Source organism: Pagrus major, chromosome 8 (genome assembly GCF_040436345.1).
Source record: "Pagrus major chromosome 8, Pma_NU_1.0".
Lineage (NCBI taxonomy): Eukaryota > Metazoa > Chordata > Actinopteri > Spariformes > Sparidae > Pagrus > Pagrus major.
This window is the reverse complement of record NC_133222.1, coordinates 19,308,487-19,333,022: the sequence shown is the minus strand read 5'-3', so window position 1 is coordinate 19,333,022 and position 24,536 is coordinate 19,308,487. Positions and strand designations below refer to the sequence as shown.

The following is a 24,536-nucleotide window of genomic DNA, read 5'->3' as shown; positions in this document are numbered from 1 at the left end:
TAACAGTATAAAAGTAAAAAGTATACTATAGTGTAGTGTGGTGTAGTATCATATAGTGTAGCATAGCGTAGTGTAGCATAGTATAGAAGTGATATAGTATAGTATAGTATAGTATAGTATAGTATTGTGTAGTGCATTGCAGTATAGTATAGTTTAGTATAGTATAGTGTAGCATATCATAGTATAGTATAGTGTAGTCTAGCATAGCGTAGCATAGTATAGCATAGTATAGTATAGTATAGTATAGCAAAACTAATAAACACACAATAAATATAAAAATAAATAGAGAAAAAAATAATAAAATAACAGAAAAACCATGCAGGGCTCCCATTCAAAACTATAAATAAATACAAATATAAAATAAAACACAAAAAATTAACACTTATTTTTTAAAAGGTCATACGGATACCAATAAATTAAGCTTTTGTAATGCTTTAAATAACATTTTCAAGAAGTTGTATTTGTTATTTGTCACTAATTGTATAGTAACAGCTTCAACAACCTAAAAAAAAAATCTATGAAACCGTTGGTCGAGCGGTGACGTCAGCAGCGGTCTGACAGTCGACGTCGCAGCCATGGAGGAAGTAAGAGGTGAGTGAGGTTTTCTCCCTCTTAATTGTTTCTAATCATCTGTTTTAACGACAAACATTCAGCCTGCTAATGGTGCGACGGTTAATTTACATGACAGGACATCTGATACGTGTTATAGACACGAAGCCACTGAACAAATCAGCTCGTTGTTGAGCATCCACATCATTATTTCAGCCGGCGTTTTGTTTGTTGAATGGGAGCGGATACTGTCTAAAGCAGCGCTGTTAGCAGCACTACGGTGAAATAACACGTAGCACGGCATTTTGAACCACGTATAAAATGTCCGCAGACATACGTAAAGTGTATATTTTATTCAAAGCGGCGAACAGACTCGGTGCCTCGCAAATGTAAACCTGCTTACTGTGTGTGTTTCTGTCAATGAACGCTGCATCGTCAGCTGCCCGGTGTTCTGCCAAATATTGTATCCCCGGCGGAACCTGCTTCCCCAGTTTCACTGTTTTATAATGAGGATATGTATACAGACAGGCTGTGTTTGACTATTAGTCCCTGACAAAATGAGCCATGGCTAATTGAAGTAGTACAAAGCTCGTCAGCCAGTTAACAAACCAGTCTATATACTGGTTTATACTCCAAAATGTATGGAGAGTAAACCAGGTTTTGCAGACCTGCTATCTGCTTTTAATTGTCTCTTATTAATGTGGAATAACTGGTAATACAGTAACAGATAGATAATCAGTAATAGATACACAAACTGTGTTGTGGATTTTAAAGGGATTGAAATATACTAGAATCAGTTCGGTATTCACTTTTTGTTTTAATAATAAGTCTTGTCTCTCCACAGTGTTTCCCCTGACCTGTGCCGTGCAAAACTATGCATGGGGGAAGGTTGGTGCACAGAGCGAGGTGGCCAAACTGGTGGTTGGTGGAGACCCACTGGCTGTCATAGAGGATGGCAGGCCCTATGCAGAGGTAAGGTTCTAACTGGGAGGGTACTGGTGCACATCATTAGACTGGTTCTTGAGCAAGACACAAGTTGCACCAGAAATATCTGACAAAGCAGCTTTATGTCAATAAATGCATTTTTGATTCCATTGGTTAAACAGTGGAACATAACCAAAAAATGTGTTTTCCTGACAGTTTTCAGACATGTTTAAAAATTTGACAGAAGTTGTTGGATCTCCTAATAGACTATATAGGATAATAACACAGGTGTGAACACTTATTGTCATTATTACAGGACTTTTAAGAGTTTGAAATTTTGCTCTACATTGTTCACACTCCGCCTCAGATCAAAGATCCATCATGTTGTTCCTCCGTGTCTTGGCAGAGAGCCTTATTCTCTACATGCCTTTCATAAGTCTTTCTTTATTTAGCTACAGCAGCTCTGCAGGGTTTGTCATGAAGGTCATTAGTTCAGGTTATGGCAGTGGTGACATTTTCAAGTATCGCAAGTCACATTGATGTCACATGCTGGTCATGCTTTTAGATAGAGGATGGTATGGATGTTTCATCCTACATTACAGTATGAGGCTTAATGTACAGCATGTTTGAGACACAGTTGCTTGTTCAGCCCAAAATCAAAAATCCATATTTTTTCTCTTAGCTATAATGCCATTTACCTATCTAGATTGTTTTGGTGTGAGATATCTGCTGCACAGATGTCGGCCCTCTTTCGGATATAATAGAACAAGATTGCACAAGGATTGTGGTGCTCAAAGTGCCAAAAAATACATTTTAAACTCAAGGTCTCTTTCCAGAAATCATGACCCGATAATGAAAGATAATCCACAGACCTTTTTGTGAACTGTTTCATTGTAACTATGTTCTGTCTACTGAATTACACCTGCAAACCACATCACCGCACAGAGGGAAGCATGCATCTATGCATGGATAGATGGATCGTGCTTGTGAAAGCGCAGGATGTAAACATTAATGGCATCCTCAAGGCTGAGCTGTAACGTTAGCTAGCTTAGTGGTGTGAGGTGAGCTAGCAGTTTCTGTTAACTATAAATTGATCTAGTTCAATTACTTTGCTTCCTTCTTCATTGTGCGTAGTGCTCATTACAATCTCGATGGATAATTAGCACTGCAGGTAAGAAGGAAAAATATGTCATTTTTATTTTGGGGAGAACTGTCCCTTTAATGTCAAGTGAGAAATTATCAAAATCCTTGTACATTTTTCAGTTGCATTCCAGTGTTTTTATTGTCTAGATTTAAGTTTTGTGTAATGGGAAAAAACATATAAAAATAATCTGTAATCTTAAATAATCAATGATAATATTTTATTGGGATATAGTACTGAGCACTGATGACTCAGGATTCAGGCTAGAGACACCAGCCAATACCAAGAATGTTACAGGTTTGAACCTCTCGCAGTCAGTGTTTGTCCACCAACAAGTGTGTCCTTGAGAGACAGAATCCTTCATTTACCTTAAAGTCATTAGAGTAACCCTCTTATCCAGAGTGATTTACACTCAGAGAGATGGCAGGATTCCTCCTTTCTCTCTGAGTATAAATCACGTTGGATTACAGCATTAGATAAATTAGTTAAATGTAAGTGTATGATAGCAGGCCTTTCTCTCTCAGAGGGCTGGGGAACAACTGGGACTCCCTTAGAAAGCTTGTTAACAGAGGATAAAGGAGGGCAGCAACAAAAGTGCAATGTCCACATTGTTCAAGTTTAATCATCCTGGGATTAATTACACTTTTAATTGGGGTTCAGTTCTTATTGTTGGTTCCTGTTGAAGAGTGCAATGTTTCACATTCACTTTCTCACTTGTATCTTTCTAGCTAGATCACAATTTTGAATCCTTCACAAACCCACTTCTGCAACCTGTAGTCTGTGTCTCCCTCAACCTGTTATTGTTACTGACTGTTATTTTGATATTCCAATACTGGATGATGTTGGAAAAATCTCTGCTGTCTCTTCCAGCTGTGGATGGGCGCTCACCCAAAAGGTGATGCGCAAATTAAAGACAACAGGATTGCACAGACCACGCTGGGCCAGTGGATCGCCCACTTCCCCGCCTGCCTGGGCTCCAAGGTCAAAGACACCTTCCAGGGACAGCTGCCCTTCCTCTTTAAAGTCCTCTCTGTCAATACAGCTTTGTCCATACAGGCCCACCCCAACAGAGTGAGTACATAAACACAAACACACAGCTACACTGTGCTCAAATTCTGCATAACATGAGTCATTAATTTGAATTGGGAAATTGTTAGCATGGATTTTTTAATGCCGACAACAGCATACTGTTTTTCTCTGTTTGAATACAGCTGCGAGAAGAATCACCTATGGTTGGGTCTGAAGACTATAAGTTTAAAAATTAAAAATATCTGCTCCTATTCTTTGCTTGAGGCTAACAGCTTAGCTGCTGCTAGCACAACACGCCCAAACTTCAGACTTAACTGTAGGTGTTCAGGTTGCATTATGGGTAACGTAGACACCAGGTTTTTAGAAGAATGCATAGAATAAAAACGTTCCTATGTCTGGCTCTGCTTCATTTTTGAAACTTAAAAAAACTGTCCATCTTGAGTTAGACAACGTTATCGTATCTTTGTACCATTACGTGAAGTTATTTTGAATTAGAGGTTGATTCCCATTTCAAAAAGTCCACGACTCAATCAGTTGCTGGTTGGTGAAGTTCAAAGCTTAAACTCTTTATATTGTCATTTCCTGAAATGTCTGTTTGGCATCAAAGCCACTGAAAATGGGTAAAGGCAAATTTCAGCAAAGTACTATACAAAAATCTACATACATATTTATAATTACTGTATCCAACACATTTGAATAGTTTTAGGATGAATGACTGGCAGGTTTTTTTTGGGTTTTTTTCGCATACTGTATGTGGCACTCTGCCTTCCCTCTTCAGTAACCCTTTTCCTTTTATGACATTTTGGTGGTTTGGTTAGGAGCTAGCTGCTCGTCTCCATGCTCAGTTTCCGGAGCACTATCCAGACAACAACCACAAACCAGAGATGGCCATCGCTCTCACCCGCTTCCAGGGCCTCTGTGGCTTCAGACCAGTGGAGGAGATCTTGGGATTCCTCAAATGTGAGTCCCACAGGGTCATTAGTGGATTTTGGATTGATTCTACAGTTAAAAGAGAAACAATAAACATGTGTTTTCGGGGGAGGTAAAGTACCGTACTTTAACTTTCATGAATTCATACCTTGTGCATGTGTGTGCATCCATCAGCTGTCCCGGAGTTCCGTGCTCTGGTGGGACATGAGACAGCGGATGAGCTGCGATGCAGCATGGGAGACGCGGTTCAAACAGGCCAGGCGCTGAAGAAGTGCTTCACCAGGATGATGAACTGTGAGAAGAAGGTGTTCGTAGATCAGCTCAACATGCTCGTCAAGAGAGTCACAGAAGAGGGTGAGGAGGCCGAGGGATATGGCTAATGGAGATCCCAACTATTGAAAACAAATACAAAATTACTTGTTTTACTCATTTAGTTTTACTTTTTACTTGATCTTAGTGTGGGCAAGTTTGATACACAGAGAAAGTAACACAGGCTCACCACAGGTTTACAAAAGACATCTGCCAGTAAAAACATAATCGTCTAAACATTCATAGATGAAAAGCGTAAAAGCCACTACATGTAGATGTTTTTCTGTTATTATAGCTTCTTTCAAATTGTTCTTTATGGTTAAAATGACGCAGTCTGCTGCATGACTTTCTGTGATGTTCCCACAGGGAGGCACTAAAGTCAGGCATTTGATAATCATACAAATAGGTGGCCTTAAAACAAATTTAGAAACAGCACGGGTCAGTTGTTCTGTTCTTTTGAAATATGTCATATAGACATAATCATATTTATGGATATTTTCTAACCCGTGTAGGTGCAGCTGGGAAGGACACATCAAGCAGCAATGGTGACCTGCTGCTCCGCCTCCACTCCCAGTACCCCGGAGACATCGGCTGCTTCTCCATCTACTTCCTCAACCACATCGTCCTGGATCCAGGACAGGCCATGTTCCTGGGAGCCAACGAGCCGCATGCTTACCTTTATGGAGGTCAGATGATGCCATTTGTTTATATTCATGATATTTAGTGCTCTAGATCAGGGGTTCTGAAACTTTATACTCAAAGGTCTGCATCTGATTTTTATTTAAGGTAGGTGGTCCAGAAAGATTGGCGATAACATAATAACATTTAATTTTCAGTTAATTAAAGTCACATCTTTCACATCTCACATCTTTAGTAATGAATCATTTAAAAATGCTCCAATAAAACTACTTGAAATCAAAGGCAACTTGGGGACCTGCTGTACAAGAATATGTCTGAGTTTGCTGATAACAATTTAATAAGATTGTTTTTTATAGATTTAAAAAAAAAAAATCTATAAATAATCTTTGTAGAAATGAAAGGGATACTATTAGTTAAGCATCTAATTATTGGAGGTGCTGTAGTGAAAGAAGGGGCAAGTTTGAACAGATGTAGGCCTATTTCAACTAGGCTAAGGAAAATGAGAAATAAAATGAAACTTTCCCATTTTAAACAACCTTCCTGGTTATTCCTGTATAGACTTCTGGGTTTATGAGGTGCACTTGAAGGCACCATGACAACCCTTGTGGAGCACATAGCCTTCGCCGTAAGAAGCAGTGCAGATTGTAATGTTTAAGATGCACACCCAAATGCACCATGAAGTCCCTCTGAGAGTGTCAAACTCTGGCAAAGACAGTAGGGGAGAGAATAATTTTACTTTGTTGTCAGTCCCTTAGAAATATATTTTAAATGCTTTTCTCTGAACTCAGCTCTCTATCAGACAGAGAGGGATCACAGTGTCTTCACTAGCAGGAAAAACAGGCTGTCTTGCCTTCCCTATAGCTGTTCCTTTCCATCCAAATATTCATCCTGCAGTTGAGTGTAAGTTCACACTTGTTGTCAAAAGGCATTCTGGGAAATCACTAACATGAGAAGTAGATAAGGCGAGTGGAAGAGATGGAATAACTTGTAATGCATTTAACATCACAGTGTAAGAGTATCTCAGAATTGATTTCTCCATTTGAAGGAGAGTCGATTGCCTGCTCTGTTTATTTAAAACTTGCTTTTCTTTTCTGTATCTTCGCCCTTCCATTTAGACTGTATCGAGTGCATGGCCTGCTCAGACAACACGGTGAGGGCCGGTCTGACACCCAAATACATCGACGTTAACACGCTGTGTGAGATGCTGAGCTACAGCCCCGCCCCCGTCAGCTCCAAAATCTTCCCATGTGTCCAGGATGCCTCAGACCCCTTCGTTTCTCTGTACGACCCCCCAGTGCCAGACTTCAGTGTCATAAGGATACAGGTAGGAAATCTCAGCTTACTAAAGAGGGATATACACCCGATGGCCACTTTATTAGGTACAGCTTTAAAATCTAATGCAAATCAAAACTGTTCTGCCATAAATTTCGGTTTTATCCCGTCCCTCCTGCAGGTCCCAGCCTCGGTGAAGCAGTACACTGTTGCTCCCGTTGACAGTGCCAGCATCCTCCTGGTCATTGAAGGCGATGCCACGGCAACCTCTGCCGCTGCCCTCTCTGACGTCACACTGAGGCGAGGCACCGTCCTGTTCATCTCGGCCAACGAGAGCGTGTCCCTGCACATCACTTCCCAGTCGGGGATGAACATGTTCCGAGCCTGCTGCCTGCTGTAGTTGTGAGTCTGTAGCTGTGTGTGAAAGCTCTTACTACCTGTGTTAATTTCCCTCTGGTTCGACTCAGCAAGGTCTACACAGATTGAGCCCAATGATTGCTGTGCACTTTTTAGTCGGTAGTATGCTAAAGGAGCTTTCAGACACGGTGTATTGATGCCCGTCTGTGCCCGCTGCTCCCCCCCAATCCCCTAACTTGACCTGTGGACTTCTGTGCCGCCTCCAGCAATGTTCTTTAGCTCTAGAATTTTACCTGGTTTTAAAATCTTTTTTACCTGTAGTGGTGCAATTACATCTTATAGAAAAAGCAGAGGATGTACACATCCCAAATTCTTCATAGGTGCTGGACAGAGAACACACAAAAAGAATAAAAAGTCAAATATGTCCACAAGACTGAACAGGATCCAATTTTAAATAGTGCGCATGACACTGCCCAGATCACTTGATCATTGTCAAGTTCCTGGTGAGGAATCTGATGGCTTATGATAAGGATCGACAGTTAGAATGTTGCATGAAAGTTTGTTCTTGACCTTGAGACCAGCAGCTGAGAAAACAACCTTATTATATCCATTTAATGGCTTCTGGAGCCTAAAGTCCTTTAAGTGCTTGAAGAAATAAAAATTTGAAAGTCTAAATTTTGTGAAAACAGGGTAAAAACTATCTGCTGATGAATATTACAGTTATATATGTACAAATTAAAGTAAAGGTCTTGGGGATTACTTCTCTATATGTGAGAAAAGTAGTATAGCGCCTTTAGTGACTCCAGAGGAAGCTGCATGTAATGAAAAATTGCCTCCAGTGATGTCACTCAGTAGCTAAATTGCATTGTGGGTAATGTAGCCAGCAGGTTTTGAAAAGCAAGAAGAATGCGTTGAATAAAATGACAAAATATTTCTGGTTCTGCTGTATTGATTTTGATCATTTGTTTTTAACTGTTCATTGTGTTAGAGGAGAGCAATGATAAACCAGTGGACTGCACCTTCATTACCCACAATGCAACTTAGCCACTCAATGACATCTTTGGAGGCAATTTATCAGATTACATGCAGCTTCATCTGGAGCCACAAAAGTATTTGTAGTACTTCCTTTTTCACATATGCAGTAGCACTCCTCAAGACCTGTAAACACACTTTAATGTGTAAAATTGGTGAAGTTACCCTTTAACTGTCAATTGTTGTGTTCCAGTTCCTTTTTTACTGTTGGAAGTTTGTTGTTCTCGACTAGAGAGGCTCCTGGTTCAGCTGCATACTTCTGGAAAAAACACATAGAACCCTGTTTCAGCTAATTAATTAAAAAAAACAAGAAAACACTTTTGAGATTCAGAAAATAAACAAAATCTCTGTCTACCGATTATGACAGTGAGATACATTTGAAAGGCTGAAATTATTTTATTTCTTAATGGTTGCCTTTCAGTGTTTTGGACATTTTTCCTTTTTATCCCTAAAACACTTCCAGCTGTATGTTCTTATCTTCCAGTTTGATAACAGTAACACACTAACAGTGCTTTAATCACATCGCACTGAAGCAGGGTAAAGGATATGTTTACACTGGTGCAGTACACCAACACTCACTGCTTTCTACAACTACAGAACCACCTTGTTGAGGATTGACTGAGCATGTCTGTTTTACAAGCCAGCAGTTTTCCTTTTGCAGGAATAACTGGTGCAACTTCCTGCTTCATCATTTTAGTTTAGCTTGAACGAGTAAATATCCTCCTCTGGGAAAAATAACATTGTTAGTATATCAACAGTTGAGAGTATATAGTGTAATACTGAGATGCCTGTGCATGTTTGATTTAGAGCAGTAATACTGGAGACAGTGAAGTCGACCCTGTAAAGTATTACTGCTTTTAACTGTTACCAGCGCATGTTTACAGTCTGGAAACTTCTCCTCCAAAAGTAGTGAACAATCATAAAAATAAAACAGAAAACAAAGCAGGAGCGAAGCAAAAGGGCCGCTAACTATTTTCATCCCATGAAGCACGACAACATGGGAATAAGGAATGCATATTGATTAAAACTCCAAGTTCTCTAGTATATGTTTAAAAATGCACTACTGCTGCTTGTTGCATACTTAAACAATTTGACCCCGGCCGGTTTACACGTCCACGTCTTGTACAGTTGTACAACAAAATGCTGCATTCAGTTTTATAGTGTTAAAGGAACAATCAAGTCTGTATTTCTTCGTATTTGAAGCCAAATTTTTCAGACTTTGCATGTTTTTGTTGTTTGTACTGATTCATCATTACGTGTCATTCAATAAGAATTAAACCCTGAAACCACACTGTATTATAAGGTTTTCCTGTACATTATGCCATCATGGGGTGAGTGGTTTATCTTTACAGTGAAATCTTTTATGGTGACCAATTTCCAACATATCGGTACAAAATAACTCAATTATTTCAGTATGGTGCAAACTTGTGCTTAATATTCCAGTTCATACCAGGGTCAGTCTGATTACAATCAATTCTAAAGTGGACTTTCTTGTTGCAACAGTTTTTATAGGTAATCTTGAGTCAAATATTTGAGAATGAATGCTCTATCAGCCTGCCAACCTACCAGTAAGTAAATATTTCTCTGTTTAGTTTGATTACAGTGGACTGAGCCAACACTGGTGATGCTTTTACTGACTTCAGTGATCTCTATGCTTGTCCCTTATATAGACGCAATAAACAATTAGCTGTTTGTTGTTGCTAAGATTGTTGAAAATATGTGAAAATATTAAGAAATAGAAGAGTGTTCATTTTTGAAATCACTGCATCTTTTTAATTAACAAACCATTACCTCAAATCCATCCTTCTGCATCTCTAACACCGTAGAGCCTCTAGTTATTTTAATTAAAAAAACCTTTTTCCATCTTTTCCCAATGTTTCAAACCGTATCGGATTTCAATTTCCCATTTAACAATCACACCTTTGTTACTGATCTTGTTTTGTCACATTTTTGTTTAAATACTGTACATCCAGGACTTTGCACAGGAATAATTTAGATTCTTTTTTTGTTTGTTTGTTTAGGGTTTTTTTTCACATTTAACTCATGTCCTTCAAATGCACACTAATCTGAAGGCCACAATGTTTAACCTTAATTCTTTTATTTAACTATTATGTGAATGTTTCCTGGAATATTTCTCTAGTGAAGGCATGGTTTAGCATTTTTGATGATTATGGTGATGCTGTAGCCTGGGACTGCAGAGAACGTGTGTAATGTTAAAGTGGTTTAATAAAGCCTTGTTCTGTTACTACATTGTCTGAACTGCTTATTTGTTTGTGTTGCATCTGTCCTGTTTGTTGTTTAAACCTTACAATAACAAATTCATGTCCTGCTAACCCAGTGAACTTTAAATTAGAGCAGGGCAATAAACAACATTGTTGCCGTGTTGCCTTTGAGTGAAATCATATAATAATAGTCTGATTTATTCATTATAAATCAGACTATTTATTCATCATTATAGTGAGATATAATAATAGAAAAACACTCTTATTGATACTGTGATATTGATTTCTCCATATCTACCAGGCCTACTTGAAATATTCATTCACCAACCAGCAATAAAGAATTATCGTTTGGAACATGGTGTAGAAATATAATACATTTATTAGCAGATTTATTTACCAGCAATAAAACTTTCGTCATCGAAACCTTGAAGTGAATTCACAATAAGTACATCAAGTCTTCATCAGTCATCATCGCTATTTCCACTGAGTGATGACCGAAAATCAAACTAAGAGACACATCTTAAAGTCTGGCCGCCAATCAACTACATTTTCACCATTAACAAATCGATGTCTGACTCTCTTTTTGCTGAGAAATACTCAACATTGATAAAAATAATGTGCCTGTTTGTTGCAGGTGAAATAATTGGTGAAAATGTAGCAAACAACATGTTGTGCAATACATGAAAGTGCATGTCTTTGTAATAATCAAAAGAGTGAGACTGAGGTTTTTAGATTTGAAACACCAGATTGACAAAGCCAAGTACGATAGTCTCAAAGAAGTAATGGCCCTATTAGGCGGAGGAAAAACCCATCAAACTCTAATCTAAATGCTGCATCTGGCCAAAGAAGTGTTGCGTGACTTGCATTGTGTTTGTACGTTACCCTCACCTTTCAAAAGCTTCAGCTCATCCAGTTTTTCATTTTGCTTCACTGGAGATGTCTGAAGTGATTTTCATTTGTTCCACCATCAACCATCGGAGGAAACTGACAGATTCGACTCTGTTTGCAATTTCTTTTCTCAACCTGAAAATAATTTATTCATGTAGAAAGTTTTATGACTCATTAAGTTCTCCATCTTGGCGCTCTTCTTTGCTCTCTGTAACCCTGACTGTCTGTCTGAAGTGCTCCCACAGGGGTCGATGTTCTGTTATCTGACAGGGCACTTTGGATTTCGGAGCTGGCTTGTTTTCCATGGTGTTCAGAGTGAACCTATGCCTACAGATCAACTCCCCTGTGGGCTGAAGCACACTATACAGTGCCTGTAATGCCCGCACATCCTCCAAAGCATCATGGGCCTTGTAGTTCACACCCAGCAGCTCCCTGACCAGGTTCTCCTGTCGAAAACTCTGCAGGCAGTGGTCCTTCAGCATCTCACGAGCCAGTGGGAGTGTGTCAACACAGCCTGAGACTGACGACTCAAACTCTGCTCTGAGGTTCAGTTCATCGAGGGCTCGAGCCAGCAGCCGGCAGTCGAAGCGGCGAATGTTGTGGCCTATGACGAGTGGGCATCCCAGCATTTGAAGGAAAGCTATGAAGGCGACCAGGACCTCTCGCAGGGAGTTGGTGAGGACAAGTTGTCGATGGAGGTAGAGTCTCTGTCTGCGGACCCTGAAGCCAGTCACTCTGGCTGCTCCTCGCTGCATTCGACACCGAGGGATGACGTAGAGGTTGAGTGAGTGGCCTCCGCTCACTGCAGCCAGCTGGACGATCTCACAGCTTTGACCTAGAGAAATAAAGATGTAGATAAAAGGCATCACTTCATGAGATTCAGAGGATTTTTCAACGCCAAGATCCATGCAAACTTGAAAAAAAGACTGCAGACTGTAAAACTGCAATGATCAATCGATTAGTTGTCAACTGGTAAATTAATCGCCAACTATTTTGATAATTGTTTAATCAGTTTAGGTAAATATTTAAGAAAAAAAAGGCAAAATTCTCTGATTCTAGCCTCTAGCCGGTTTTTGTTTTTAAAGTAAACTGAATATCTTTCAGTTGTGCACAAAAAGAGACGTGATGACGAAATCTTGGGCTTTGAGAAATGCTGCTGTCGATTAATCGACAATAAAAATAATCTTCAGGGGCAGCCCTAGTAGGCTGAATCAGACACAGTTTGACTAAATTAATCAACAACAGGTAAAAATCATACTTTACCTCATATTTTATCATGATGATAAATTACCCTGAAAATCAATTGATAAACTGTTAATGGATAAAATAACCAGACAACAGTGTCCGTTTTGGGATTATTGAGCAAATTAAATAACAGATCAAGGTGTAATATTTCAGATTAACAATCATAAAGAAATCTGGTCTGACCATAAAACAGTCTCGCTCACTGTCTTGACTCACTCTGAATGACACTTTTGACAATCAATGAATCTTTTAAGTCACATATAATCCAATAAATTAAGGTTTGCTGTTTTTCTCTCTTTCATATTGTAAACTCAGTCAGCAGTATAAAAATGTCCCTTTAGGCTCTAGAAATTGTAATTTGTGCATTTATTTAGCCATTTGTCCCTTTTTAGAAGATGATTAATCATTAAATTGATAAAATAGAACACAATCTGTCCTCAATGTACTAAGTCATATTTAGCTACAACAGAGCAAAGTCTTAAATAATCTTAAACAGGCTCGATTTGAAATAGAAAGCATTTTCTTAGCTTTCTTTATGTTCAATTAAACTAATTAATTGATGTTATAAACAGTGATGTTGCTGGACCCCCTGATGTCCAGTGTCCACAACACCCATGCACCCACATTTAGAGAAACAATGTGGACATGTCTTATGATTACCCCTTAGAAAACAAACACACAAGTGACTTACAAAACATGGACACTTCATGCCATGACAGTAAAGTTTAATCTGTCAGAAGTCATACAACAGAAGAAGTGATGTTACCCAGTCCAGTTGTCTCCAGGTCAAAGAAAACCAGCGGCTGTTGAGACTTTTCACCTCCGTCTGGTTCTGATGTTTGCATCCCTCCACTGCTAGTTTCAATCAAGTTTCTGAAACCTGACAGAGACGTTTTGTGAAATAAGCGAATCAAACACACAGCACAGACACTGACAGTGCGTATTTAGCTAGCTTTAGTGTTTAGTAAACACTTGTGAATATGAACATCTTCCCGCCCTGTTTTTAAATACCTGCGTAGACTGACAGCGTCGACCCGAGACTTTCAAAACAAAAGCCTCGTTGATGATGAATTTACACGAAGAGAACCATAAAAAGGAGCTGTAGCCGAACATGAAAGCATAAAATGGTCACAACGTCTGTAGTTATAATGTATGGTGTGTGTCTGTGGCAAGTTAAAGTATAATTTTCCAACAAAAACAAGATTGTTCACAGAAAATCCACTTCCCCAATCAATCACTTTGCGCATGCGCAGAAATCCTTTCTTCTTCGTCTGTAAAATACGGAACTGATACAAGCGTCCCAGGCACAGTGCTGCCCTCCACAGGAGACACATGGACACGCAACGAGACAGACACAGTACCCAAAAGTCACACGAAAGGATGGTGTGTTAAAATAGTACTTGAGTAAAAGTGAAAAGCACCCATAATAGTAGGTATTTGAGTGAACTAATTGCCAACTTTGCCAATTATCAGATCTGATGTTGAGCATTTTTTAAGATTATTTATATCGCTGTTTTATCTTAAATCTGATTGCCGATCAAATAAATTAATTTAAATGCAATCTGCCGAGTAACTACTAAGTAAAAAATAAATATCATATACTGCAAATAATAAGTAAAAAGATAGATATTTGCCTTTAAAATGTTGTGGATTGTAAGTTTAAAGTAGGGGAAATACTCAGCACTTGTGTAAATATACTACATGCTATCACTGGAGACTGTGGTAAATAAAAAGTTGGATATGACCGTGCCATATATAAATCAATATATAAACAGTTTGGATGGTGGATATGATAATCATTATAGTTCTAAATTTTGTAAGAAAGATGAAGACACTCTTATTCGTACTATTTTTAGAGGATTATTTGGGTGGTACTGTATGCACTTTAATAGCAAAGAAATCTTTGCTTACTTTGATTAATCCTCAGATTCCAAAAGATGTGATTCATTTGATTATATTACTGGACAATCATATCTATAAATAAATAGGAGAAATGTGAAAAAGAAAATGTATTAGTTTTTAATTCCCATTTTTAAAAATCTTTTCCTTTTGCGTATAAATTACCTGGCAGGGATTCCTTCAAAGTATGACATACACATAGAAATTACAGTACATCCAAATGTGACATAAAGTCTGTAACTGCTCTCAAAAAGGACATTTTTGGCCATGTTTTGTGGTATTTTGATTGTATATATCAAGAGTCAAGGTTTTTATTTATTTATTTAATTTATTATGTAATTTATTAGTAATTATACAACACAGGGATGTAGTATGAAATGCAAGTTGTAGTCCCTTCATTCTCCAGAAATGTTTTTTATTAAATTAATTGTATTTTCAGCAAACCATCCCATTTATGGTTTTCACTTTAAGTATACTGTGATGCATTTATATCACAAAGCTCCACTGATCAACCTGTGCAAACTCTACTTTTAGGACCCTGACTCACTTTTTATCAAACAGTATAAAAAAACGACAACTAATAATAAAAAAAAACTTCCAAGTTGTGTAGAAGAATCAAATTGTTTTTTATTATTTTTTTCTTTTGGAAAAGAGTACAATACTTGTGAGTATGAGACATGTTACAGTACAATTCATCAACAAATCTAAACAATAATTATACAGAATGAACATATCTGTCAGTTTGGGGTTTATCACATATTATTTGTCTTCTGAATGCTTATTGAGATGAGAACAAAACTGCAAAGAAAAGCTTATTTTAGTGGAATATTTCTCTTTTCGTGGCCTGATTGGTTTACTCTTTTTTTTCCTGCTGCTTGTTTATTACACTTGGGACAAGCTGTAGGTGAATCTGGAGATATCTCTGCTTCCAGGATTCCACGTGTTGAACAGCTCCTGCAGCATCCTGGCATCCTCCTCAGCATTATGAGCGTCGTAGGTCTCTCTCAGGAAGTGGCGGACCAAGTTCTTCTGAGAGTAACTGCCCAGACCTCGAAAGACATTCTTGCTCAGCAGGAAGGTATCCAGAAACCCCGTCACAACCTGCTGGAACTTCTGCTGGAGGTGGAACTGTCGCAGCACTCTCATGAGCACCGGTGCATCAAACAGCCTTGCATTGTGGGCCGCCAGCAGCACAGGGCGACGGAAGGAGCGGAGGAAGGCGATGAAGGAGTTGAGGGCATCAGAAAGAGGGACGGTGTGCACTGGAGTCCCACGGACAAACAGGTTTCCATCATAGACGGTACAGCCTGTGACCTCAGAGGCACTCCTTGTGATGGGGCGGCGGGGCAGGGTGTAGGCATTAAAGACTCTGTTTCCACAGATGGCCGACAACTGGATGAGATCACACACGTCAGTGTCTGTTAATAGAAAGAGATTGATTAAGAGAACAAGGAAATATATACAAAAAAACAAAAAACGGCTGAAATATTGTGGGTTTTCTGTATTTCACAGAGATCAACGACAGAGTGATACAGAGGTGGACAATACGACAAACAACTCCTCTCCTAAACAACTGTGCTAGATAGGAACTTATAGGACCTCTTAAGGACTATGAACACTCTTGGTTTTGAACATTTTCAGAAAGTGGACATTGTTTTCTTGATTTCTGGGGTCAAAGAGATTCCCTTTATGGGCTGTGCTTAGCATCGCAAGCAGCAGGAATCCAGATGAACTGTATATCCTGATATTCAAAACAAGAAAGCAAGCTGCAAAGTTGAGAAATGTACTGTCAGTAAATGAATGTCTGATATTGTCAGTTTGATTGCATATGCAGCCTTGTTGTCATGTGGCCATTGTAGCCACTGAGCCATTCAAGCTGTACACACCCACACAAAGCCAGTACCGCAGACTCAGGAACGTCGCTTATCCTCCCTGTGTCTAGTTTCAGTTTCTTCAGCGGTTAATGACCGGCTTCCTACGACAGGAAGGATAGTTTTAACTGACTTACTTAACAAACAAATTATTATTTCCACTGAATACTTTTTTTGTCAGCTAATCAAATAATCATTTGAAACATCGTTTTAAAATGCAAGAAAGTTTATAAAAATCTTGCCAAGCTCACATGAGTCTGTATTTAACATTTAGGATAGTCACTGTCTGCATGATGATGATGACTCTGCATGTTGCAACTTTACTGCGTCTGTCATGCCACCCTAACTCTCTGTTGTGTAATGTTAATGGCTCAAAGTGTAATGACAGCCTTGTGATAATCTGCCTTTCATTGAGCAAACTGTACACTTTAATTTCTCATGTACTGGAAGAGACTGAAATCTCAGGAGCGCTGGGATGAAAGGCTTGTGTGCTGAGAGGAAAAACGCTGCATGTGGATCTTGTCTGAACAATATCTTGACATCTGTGGCTGGATGATCGACACTGCCCCTTTGCCTTGTACTATCTGTTTGTTTCTATTCGATATGGTGTTTTTATACCATGAGCACCACAGAGAGGATGCTTGCCCTCATTTAGGGACGATGAGCTTAATAATGCCGATGAGCAAGGAGGATGTGGGTGCATAACCCTCTAACCCTCTTCCAAGTAAAAGAGGCATGGTGACGTCACCAGCACCTCTCTGAAAAGCTGAGAGATTTCCGACTCGAAGTGCTTTGAGCGGATGCACAAAAAAGGCGAGGCACTCTGATTCTCTAGGTCCCGTTTGCTGCTGCAGAGGCTCTCTCCTCATTAGGAACGATGCTGGCGCTCAGAAAAAAATGCTAGGTGGACACAGGCCCTTATTATCCTCCTTATCACATACAGACTCCATGAATCCATCACATTTTTAGCCACCTCCATATAGTGGAGAGTGAGATGAGGTGTGTTCAGTTTGTTGCACTCTGAAACCTCACTATGATGCCACTAAATCCTACACGCTGGACTTTTAAGTAAGATTTTGAATGAAGGACTACTGACAGAGTATTTTTACACTGTGAAGTTTTATTTAAGTTAAAGATCTCAGTACTTCTTTGACAACTGGTTAAAACGGCCCAATCCTCACCAGAAAAACTACCATATAGGTCGACTGTGAAAGCAGATTAGTGCCACCCATATTTACATTTAATGTTAGGTGTCGACCTCGAGTGGCTGTAGTAATTATAACGGCAGCAAAGGAGGACATCGAGATGGACAGTCAGGTCAAAGAAGCACAGGACTTTCACACAGGAGACCGCTGTTCATGTTCAGTGTAAAAAAAAAAGTCAACGATGAGTTACTTTAACCTATAAACATCGTTAAATTGCACCAGGAACAATAGAGTGGTGTAGTTTGTAGTCCTAACACCCAGAAATGAGTTAGCATTTTTGCACATCCGGTTCCATAGTCTCAAAGTCAGTGAGATTTTTTAACGGGTTGTCAGTTAAACACCTGAAATAAGGTCAGTGGTTACAGTCAGTGAAAGTATCATAAACTTAAAACTAAAAAATCTTCTGTGATATTCCAAAATCCATTTCAAAAATCTCAGGCTTTTTGTCGAGGGAACCAGGGCGATGCTGACTTCCGGGTTAGCCTACAAAGATACGTCATCGCTACACCACTCTGTACGTAGGTATGTTTGTAACTGAAGTTATATAAGTAACATAGTTATCTGAAGCCAAACCGCAATGTTTTCCTAAACCTAACCAAACTGCGAGTGAATGACGAAGATCATGTTGTTTCCTGAACAGTGATATATGTAACTTTTAGTGCCAATCGATCTTTTCCGTCATTTATGTATGAGGATGTGTTGAGTAAAAAGTAATAGAAAAATAAAAAATAAAAGGACTATTTCAGTTATTTTGTCGCACACAATAGTAGAAGTGAACATAATTACTTTGACAGAGGGATCTTAGTAATGAAGGCAACAAAATGTGGCTGAAAGCTCTGAAAAATCTCCAGTAAGTGGATCTGTTATTTTAAAGATCACATATGAACCTTCAAACTCAATAAAATAACTAATATAAAAATATTTTATTTTTAAAAAAAAGGCAAATAATGTTCCCACTTTACCACTATTGTCAGATAAAGATAAATAAAAGAATGAATGAATGAATCTTATTTCTGACATTGACACTGATAAATTATTAATAAGCAAACAGATTGTTACCTAATCCAGTGGTCTCCAGGTCAAAGAAAACAATGGTATCAGAAGACATCTGCAGAAATCAAACAAAGACATTTGAACATGAGCTGTAGAGAGAACAGTGTAGGTGAGCACAGAACAAAAAAATGTGCTTTTTAAAAAAAAACCATGTCTGGTAAGTTGTGAAATGTAGAAAGAAGCAGCTCACCGTGGACAGTTTGGTGTGTATCAGCTGAGTCGAGTGTCAGAAGTGAAGTCAGCTGTAAAAACCTGTGATGTCTTTATAGACATCCGAGGATCAACAGGTGAAATCACTACCACATCATTTCAAAACCTACAGAAACTGAACTGTGAGTTTACTTTCACTTCAGTGGAACAGAAACAGAGGTGTTTCTCCTTCTGGTGATCAGCTCCCTGCTCAGCTGTGCCGGTGTGGTCCTGTCAGGACACAGTGACAAAACAAAGGATGAGCTCTTTTTTCGTGTGAAGGTGGAAACTTCTTGTCTGTTCTGCTCTGTTAGTTTCAGTTCTGACCTGCTGAGTGGGTGAGTCAGTGTGTCAGTGGAAGGAAGGAGAGGCTTTGTTTGCTTTGGTAACCGTCACGTGGACAAAATGTGAGAATGAAACGTATGTCTAAAAAGAAAGTGAAGTCATAAATAAACACAAAACTAAACAAACAAATTGCAAAAAAACCCCGATAAATATTAACCCTCATGCAGCTGTTGATACATTTTAAGTTTTTTAACTTTCATTTTTGAATCATTTTGGCTGTTTTAATGCATAGTGCACACATTTTGGTGAAGGTGTTTGTTTTGGTTTTTTTTTCTTTTACATTTCAACCTCAGCTCATATAATATGTCTTTAACACACTGTATATTACAGACAGCTAAAACTATTACATATTATGAGCCAGTCATTACAGCAAATCATGCATCCCATGTTAGCAGGCTTTCATTCTGTGGTCCTGGATGAGTTTTTGTATTTTTTGTATTTGTAACAATTTTTCACTGATAGGACAGTTTTTTAAGTTTGTACACTGCTCAAAACAGTTAAGGGAACACTTTAGTCACATATCAGATCTTGATTAACAAATTATTAAAAACGTCTGTAGTTATAATGTATGGTGTGTGTCTGTGGCAAGTTAAAGTATAATTTTCCAACAAAAACAAGATTGTTCACAGAAAATCCACTTCCACAATCCATCACTTTGCGCATGCGCAGAAATCCTTTCTTATTCGTTTGTAAAATACGGAACTGTTACAAGCGTCCCAGGCACAGTGCTGCCCTCCACAGGAGACACATGGACACGCAACGAGACAGACACAGTACCCAAAAGTCACACGAAAGGATGGTGTGTTAAAATAGTACTTGAGTAAAAGTGAAAAGTACCCATAATAGTAGGTATTTGAGTGAACTAATTGCCAACTTTGCCAATTATCAGATCTGATGTTGAGCATTTTTTAAGATTATTTAAATAAGTGTTTTATTTTAAATCTGATTGCCGATCAAATAAATTAATTTAAAAATGCGCTGATGCAGCATGCAATCTGCCGAGTAACTACTAAGGAAAAAATAAATATCATATACTGTAAATAATAAGTAAAAAGATAGATATTTGCCTTTAAAATGTTGTGGATTGTAAGTTTAAAGTAGGGGAAACTATACTCAGCACTTGTGTAAATATACTACATGCTGTCACTGGAGACTGTGGTAAATAAAAAGTTGGATATGACCGTGCCATATATAAATCAATATATAAACAGTTTGGATGGTGGATATGATAATGATTATAGTTCTAAATTTTGTAAGAAAGATGAAGACACTCTTATTTGTACTATTTTTAAAGGATTATTTGGGTGGTGCCGTATGCACTTTAATAGCAAAGAAATCTTTGCTTACTTTGATTAATCCTCAGATTCCAAAAGATGTGATTCATTTGATTATATTACTGGACAATCATATTTATAAATAAATAGGATAAATGTGAAAAAGAAATTGTATTAGTTTTTAATTCCCATTTTTAAAAATCTTTTCCTTTTGCGTATAAATTACCTGGCAGGGATTCCTTCAAAGTATGACATACACATAGAAATTACAGTACATCCAAATGTGACATAAAGTCTGTAACTGCTCTCAAAAAGGACATTTTTGGCCATGTTTTGTGGTATTTTGATTGTATATATCAAGAGTCAAGGTTTTTTAAATTTATTTAATTTATTATGTAATTTATTAGTAATTATACAACACAGGGATGTAGTATGAAATGCAAGGTGTGGTCCCTTCATTCTCCAGAAATGTTTTTTATTAAATTAATTGTATTTTCAGCAAGCCATCCCATTTATGGTTTTCACTTTAAGTATACTGTGATGCATTTGTATCACAAAGCTCCACTGATCAACCTGTGCAAACTCTACTTTTAGGACCCTGACTCACTTTTTATCAAACAGTATAAAAACACGACAACTAATAATAAAAAAAAACCTTCCAAGTTGTGTAGAAGAATCAAATTGTTTTTTATTATTATTTTTTTTTGGAAAAGAGTACAACACTTGTAACACTTGTAACATGAGACATGTTACAGTACAATTCATCAACAAATCTAAACAATAATTATACAGAATGAACATATCTGTCAGTTTGGGGTTTATCACATATTATTTATCTTCTGAATGCTTAAAATATCAGACTCCAAACACCTGAGGGTGACATGATGAGAACAAAACTGCAAAGAAAAGCTGATTTTAGTGGAATATTTCTCTTTTCGTGGCCTGATTGGTTTACTCTTGTTTTTTCCTGATGCTTGTTTATTAAAATTGGGACAAGCTGTAGATGAATTCCGAGATATCCTCTCTTCCAGGATTCCACTCGTTGAACAGCTCCTGCAGCATCCTGGCGTCCTCCTCAGCATTATGAGCGTCGTAGGTGTCATCCAGGAAGTGGTGGACCAAGTTCTCCTGAGAGTAACTGTCCAGACCTGGATAGATATACTTGCACAGCTGTAAGGTATCCAGAAACCCCGTCACAACCCGCCGGAACTTCTGCTGGAGGTGGAACTTTCGCAGGACTCTCATGAGCACCGGTCCATCAAACCGCCTTGCATTGTGGGCCGCCAGCAGCATGGGGCGACGGAAGGAGCGGAGGAAGGCGATGAAGGAGTTGAGGGCATCAGAAAGAGGGATGGTGTGCACTGGAGTCCCATGGAGGAACAGGTTTCCACCACGGACGGTAAAGCCTGTGACCGCTGAGGCACCCCTTGTGATGGGGCGGCGGGGCAGGGTGTAGGCATTAAAGACTCTGTTTCCACAGATGGCTGACAACTGGATGAGATGACACATGTCAGTGTCTGATAATAGAAAGAGATTGATTAAGAGAACAAGGAAATATATACAAAAAAAACAAAAAACGGCTGAAATATTGTGGGTTTTCTGCATTTCACAGAGATCAACGACAGAGTGATACAGAGGTGGACAATACGACAAACAACTCCTCTCCTAAACTGTGCTAGATAGGAACATTTCCAGAAAGTGGACATTGTTTTCTTGATTTCTGGGGTCAAAAAGATTCCCTTTACGGGCTTTGTTTAGCATTGCAAGCAGCAGGAATCCAGATGAACTGTATCCTGATATTCAAAACAAGAAAGCAAGCTGCAAAGTTGAGAAATGTACTGTCAGTATATGAATGTCTGATATTGTCAGTTTGATTGCATATGCAGCCTTGTTGTCATGTGGCCATTGTAGCCACTGAGCCATTCAAGCTGTACACACCCACACAAAGCCAGTACTGCAGACTCAGGAACGTCGCTTATCCTCCCTGTGTCTAGTTTCAGTTTCTTCAGCGGTTAATGACCGGCTTCCTACGACAGGAAGGATAGTTTTAACTGACTTACTTAACAAGCAAATTATTATTTCCACTGAATACTTTTTACGTACAGACTCCATGAATCCATCACTTTTTTAGCCACCTCCATATAGGGGAGAGTGAGATGAGGTGTGTTCAGTTTGTTGCACTCTGAAACCTCACTGTGATGCCACTTAATCCTACACGCCGGACTTTTAAGTAAGATTTTGAATGAAGGACTACTAACAGAGTATTTTTACACCGTGATGTTTTATTTAAGTTAAAGATCTCAGTACTTCTTGGACAACTGGTTAAAACGGCCCAATCCTCACCAGAAAAACTACCATATAGTTCGACTGTGAAAGCAGATTAGTGCCACCCATATTTACATTTAATGTTAGGTGTCGACCTCGAGTGGCTGTAGTAATTATAACGGCAGCAAAGGTGGACATCGGGACTAAAGGACTATTTCAGTTATTTTGTCGCACACAATAGTAGAACTGAACATAATTACTTTGACAGAAGGATCTTAGTAATGAAGGCAACAAAATGTGGCTGAAAGCTCTGAAAAATCTCCATTAAGTGGATTTGTTATCTTAAAGATCACATATGAACCTTCAATAAAAAAAGGAAATAATGTTCCCCCTTTAACACAATTGTCAGATAAAGAAAAATAAAAGAATGAATGAATGAATCTTATTTCTGACATTGGCACTGATAAATTATTAATAAGCAAACAGATTGTTACCTAATCCAGTGGTCTCCAGGTCAAAGAAAACAATGGTATCAGAAGACATCTGCAGAAATCAAACAAAGACATTTGAACATGAGCTGTAGAGTTAGCTTTAACAGTGTAAACAAGCACAAAACAAAAAAATGTTCTTTAAAAAAACAAAACATGTCTGGTAAGTTGTGAAATGTAGAAAGAAGCAGCTCACCGTGGACAGTTTGGTGTGTATCAGTTGAGTCGAGTGTCAGAAGTGAAGTCAGCTGTAAAAACCTGTGATGTCTTCACAGACATCCGGTGGATCAGCAGGTGACATCACTACCACATCATTTCAAAACCTACAATGAACTGTGAGTTTACTTTAACTCAGGGCCGGTTTCTGCTATGGGCAATGTGGGCGACCGCCCAGGGCGCAATCTATGTGAGGGCGCACGAGCGCCCTAAAAAAAAAAAAAAAAATTTAAAAAAAGACAAAACAAAACTCGCCAGTTTTCTAGACTACCGCTCATTTCCATGTCAAGTTAGTGGAGTGGGCACTGGGGCGCCCTCATTGTCACGTCAACGTGCTGCTGAGTCACACAGGTTGTGTGTGTCAGCAGAGGCGAGGGGGAGGGGGGCGGGGGATAGACTGATGATCCCAGGCTACACATCACAAACTGCTTCCAAATAAATTGTATTTCATTCTTAAAATTAATATAGACCCATATACCTACATGTAATTAATTGGGTTATGTGAAAAATGTAAAACAAAAAACCCCAAAAATCTGTGCATGCATCTACGTGAATTTGTTTACATCACGTGACTCCGGTTGTTTGACGGGCGAACGGACGGTGTTGGCAAAAGGTAATGATGTCAGTCTTCATCTTCATCATGGATCAAAGTAAAAGAGCAAAGAAGCCATCAGGTGCCCAGTTCAGAAAAAGAAGAAAAGAAGAAGAGGAGAAACGGGCAAAAGATAAAGGTATGCAGATTTCTATGAGTGACGTGAGTGACAGTAGCCTATAGGCTATTTATTAGCCTCTTGCTAATATGTTGCTACTTAGCCACAGAAGGTTTTTAGTTTTGCTGAACTAGCAACTATTAGAATTGAGGCATCATGTCATGCAACTAATTTCCCCCATAGGCAACCTAGGCTAGTTTGTGTTTGCAACACAACATGCTAACTTAAATAACTTCTAATAAACATTGACATGGCATTTTGTAAGCTACATGTGATATAGCTTTTTGAATAATTTGTAGTGTGTTATGCTTAGTTAATAGGATGTTAACAAATGTTAACAAAATGTGCATTATGGTCATTTTAATTGGGTAACTGATGCATGTGTGATGTAAGTGTGATCTAACTTACATATTGTATGTTAACTGTAAATTCAGGGGCACTTCTGAAATATTTTGGAGCTGGAGCACCCACTGGCCAAAATGAG

The 24,536-nt window shown here is 38.7% G+C and overlaps 4 protein-coding genes across 4 annotated transcripts; 1 reads left to right on the top strand and 3 right to left on the bottom strand.

The window, feature by feature from the left end:
- The first annotated feature begins 1,442 nt into the window (after positions 1 to 1,442).
- mpi (mannose phosphate isomerase) lies at positions 1,443 to 10,430 on the top strand. Its single transcript, XM_073471337.1, has 7 exons — positions 1,443 to 1,521; positions 3,485 to 3,685; positions 4,462 to 4,603; positions 4,748 to 4,927; positions 5,395 to 5,568; positions 6,637 to 6,845; positions 6,975 to 10,430. The coding sequence occupies exons 2-7, from the start codon at positions 3,491 to 3,493 to the stop codon at positions 7,191 to 7,193; spliced, it is 1,119 nt and encodes a 372-aa protein (XP_073327438.1). The 5' UTR covers positions 1,443 to 1,521; positions 3,485 to 3,490; the 3' UTR covers positions 7,194 to 10,430.
- Positions 10,431 to 10,763: 333 nt separating this feature from the next.
- Positions 10,764 to 13,749, bottom strand: LOC141001572 (protein PML-like). The gene is made up of 3 exons (XM_073472692.1): positions 13,549 to 13,749; positions 13,304 to 13,417; positions 10,764 to 12,127 (listed from the first exon to the last, which is right to left on the bottom strand). Exons 2-3 carry the CDS (start codon positions 13,380 to 13,382, stop codon positions 11,457 to 11,459), a joined length of 750 nt encoding a protein of 249 aa, XP_073328793.1. The 5' UTR covers positions 13,383 to 13,417; positions 13,549 to 13,749; the 3' UTR covers positions 10,764 to 11,456.
- Positions 13,750 to 14,969: 1,220 nt separating this feature from the next.
- Positions 14,970 to 19,038, bottom strand: LOC141001357 (DNA polymerase III subunit epsilon-like). Its single transcript, XM_073472410.1, has 3 exons — positions 18,756 to 19,038; positions 18,572 to 18,620; positions 14,970 to 15,854 (listed from the first exon to the last, which is right to left on the bottom strand). Exons 2-3 carry the CDS (start codon positions 18,618 to 18,620, stop codon positions 15,319 to 15,321), a joined length of 585 nt encoding a protein of 194 aa, XP_073328511.1. The 5' UTR covers positions 18,756 to 19,038; the 3' UTR covers positions 14,970 to 15,318.
- Positions 19,039 to 21,308: 2,270 nt separating this feature from the next.
- On the bottom strand, positions 21,309 to 23,399 carry LOC141001358 (DNA polymerase III subunit epsilon-like). Its single transcript, XM_073472411.1, has 3 exons — positions 23,323 to 23,399; positions 23,133 to 23,181; positions 21,309 to 21,890 (listed from the first exon to the last, which is right to left on the bottom strand). The coding sequence occupies exons 2-3, from the start codon at positions 23,179 to 23,181 to the stop codon at positions 21,355 to 21,357; spliced, it is 585 nt and encodes a 194-aa protein (XP_073328512.1). The 5' UTR covers positions 23,323 to 23,399; the 3' UTR covers positions 21,309 to 21,354.
- Positions 23,400 to 24,536: the final 1,137 nt, after the last annotated feature.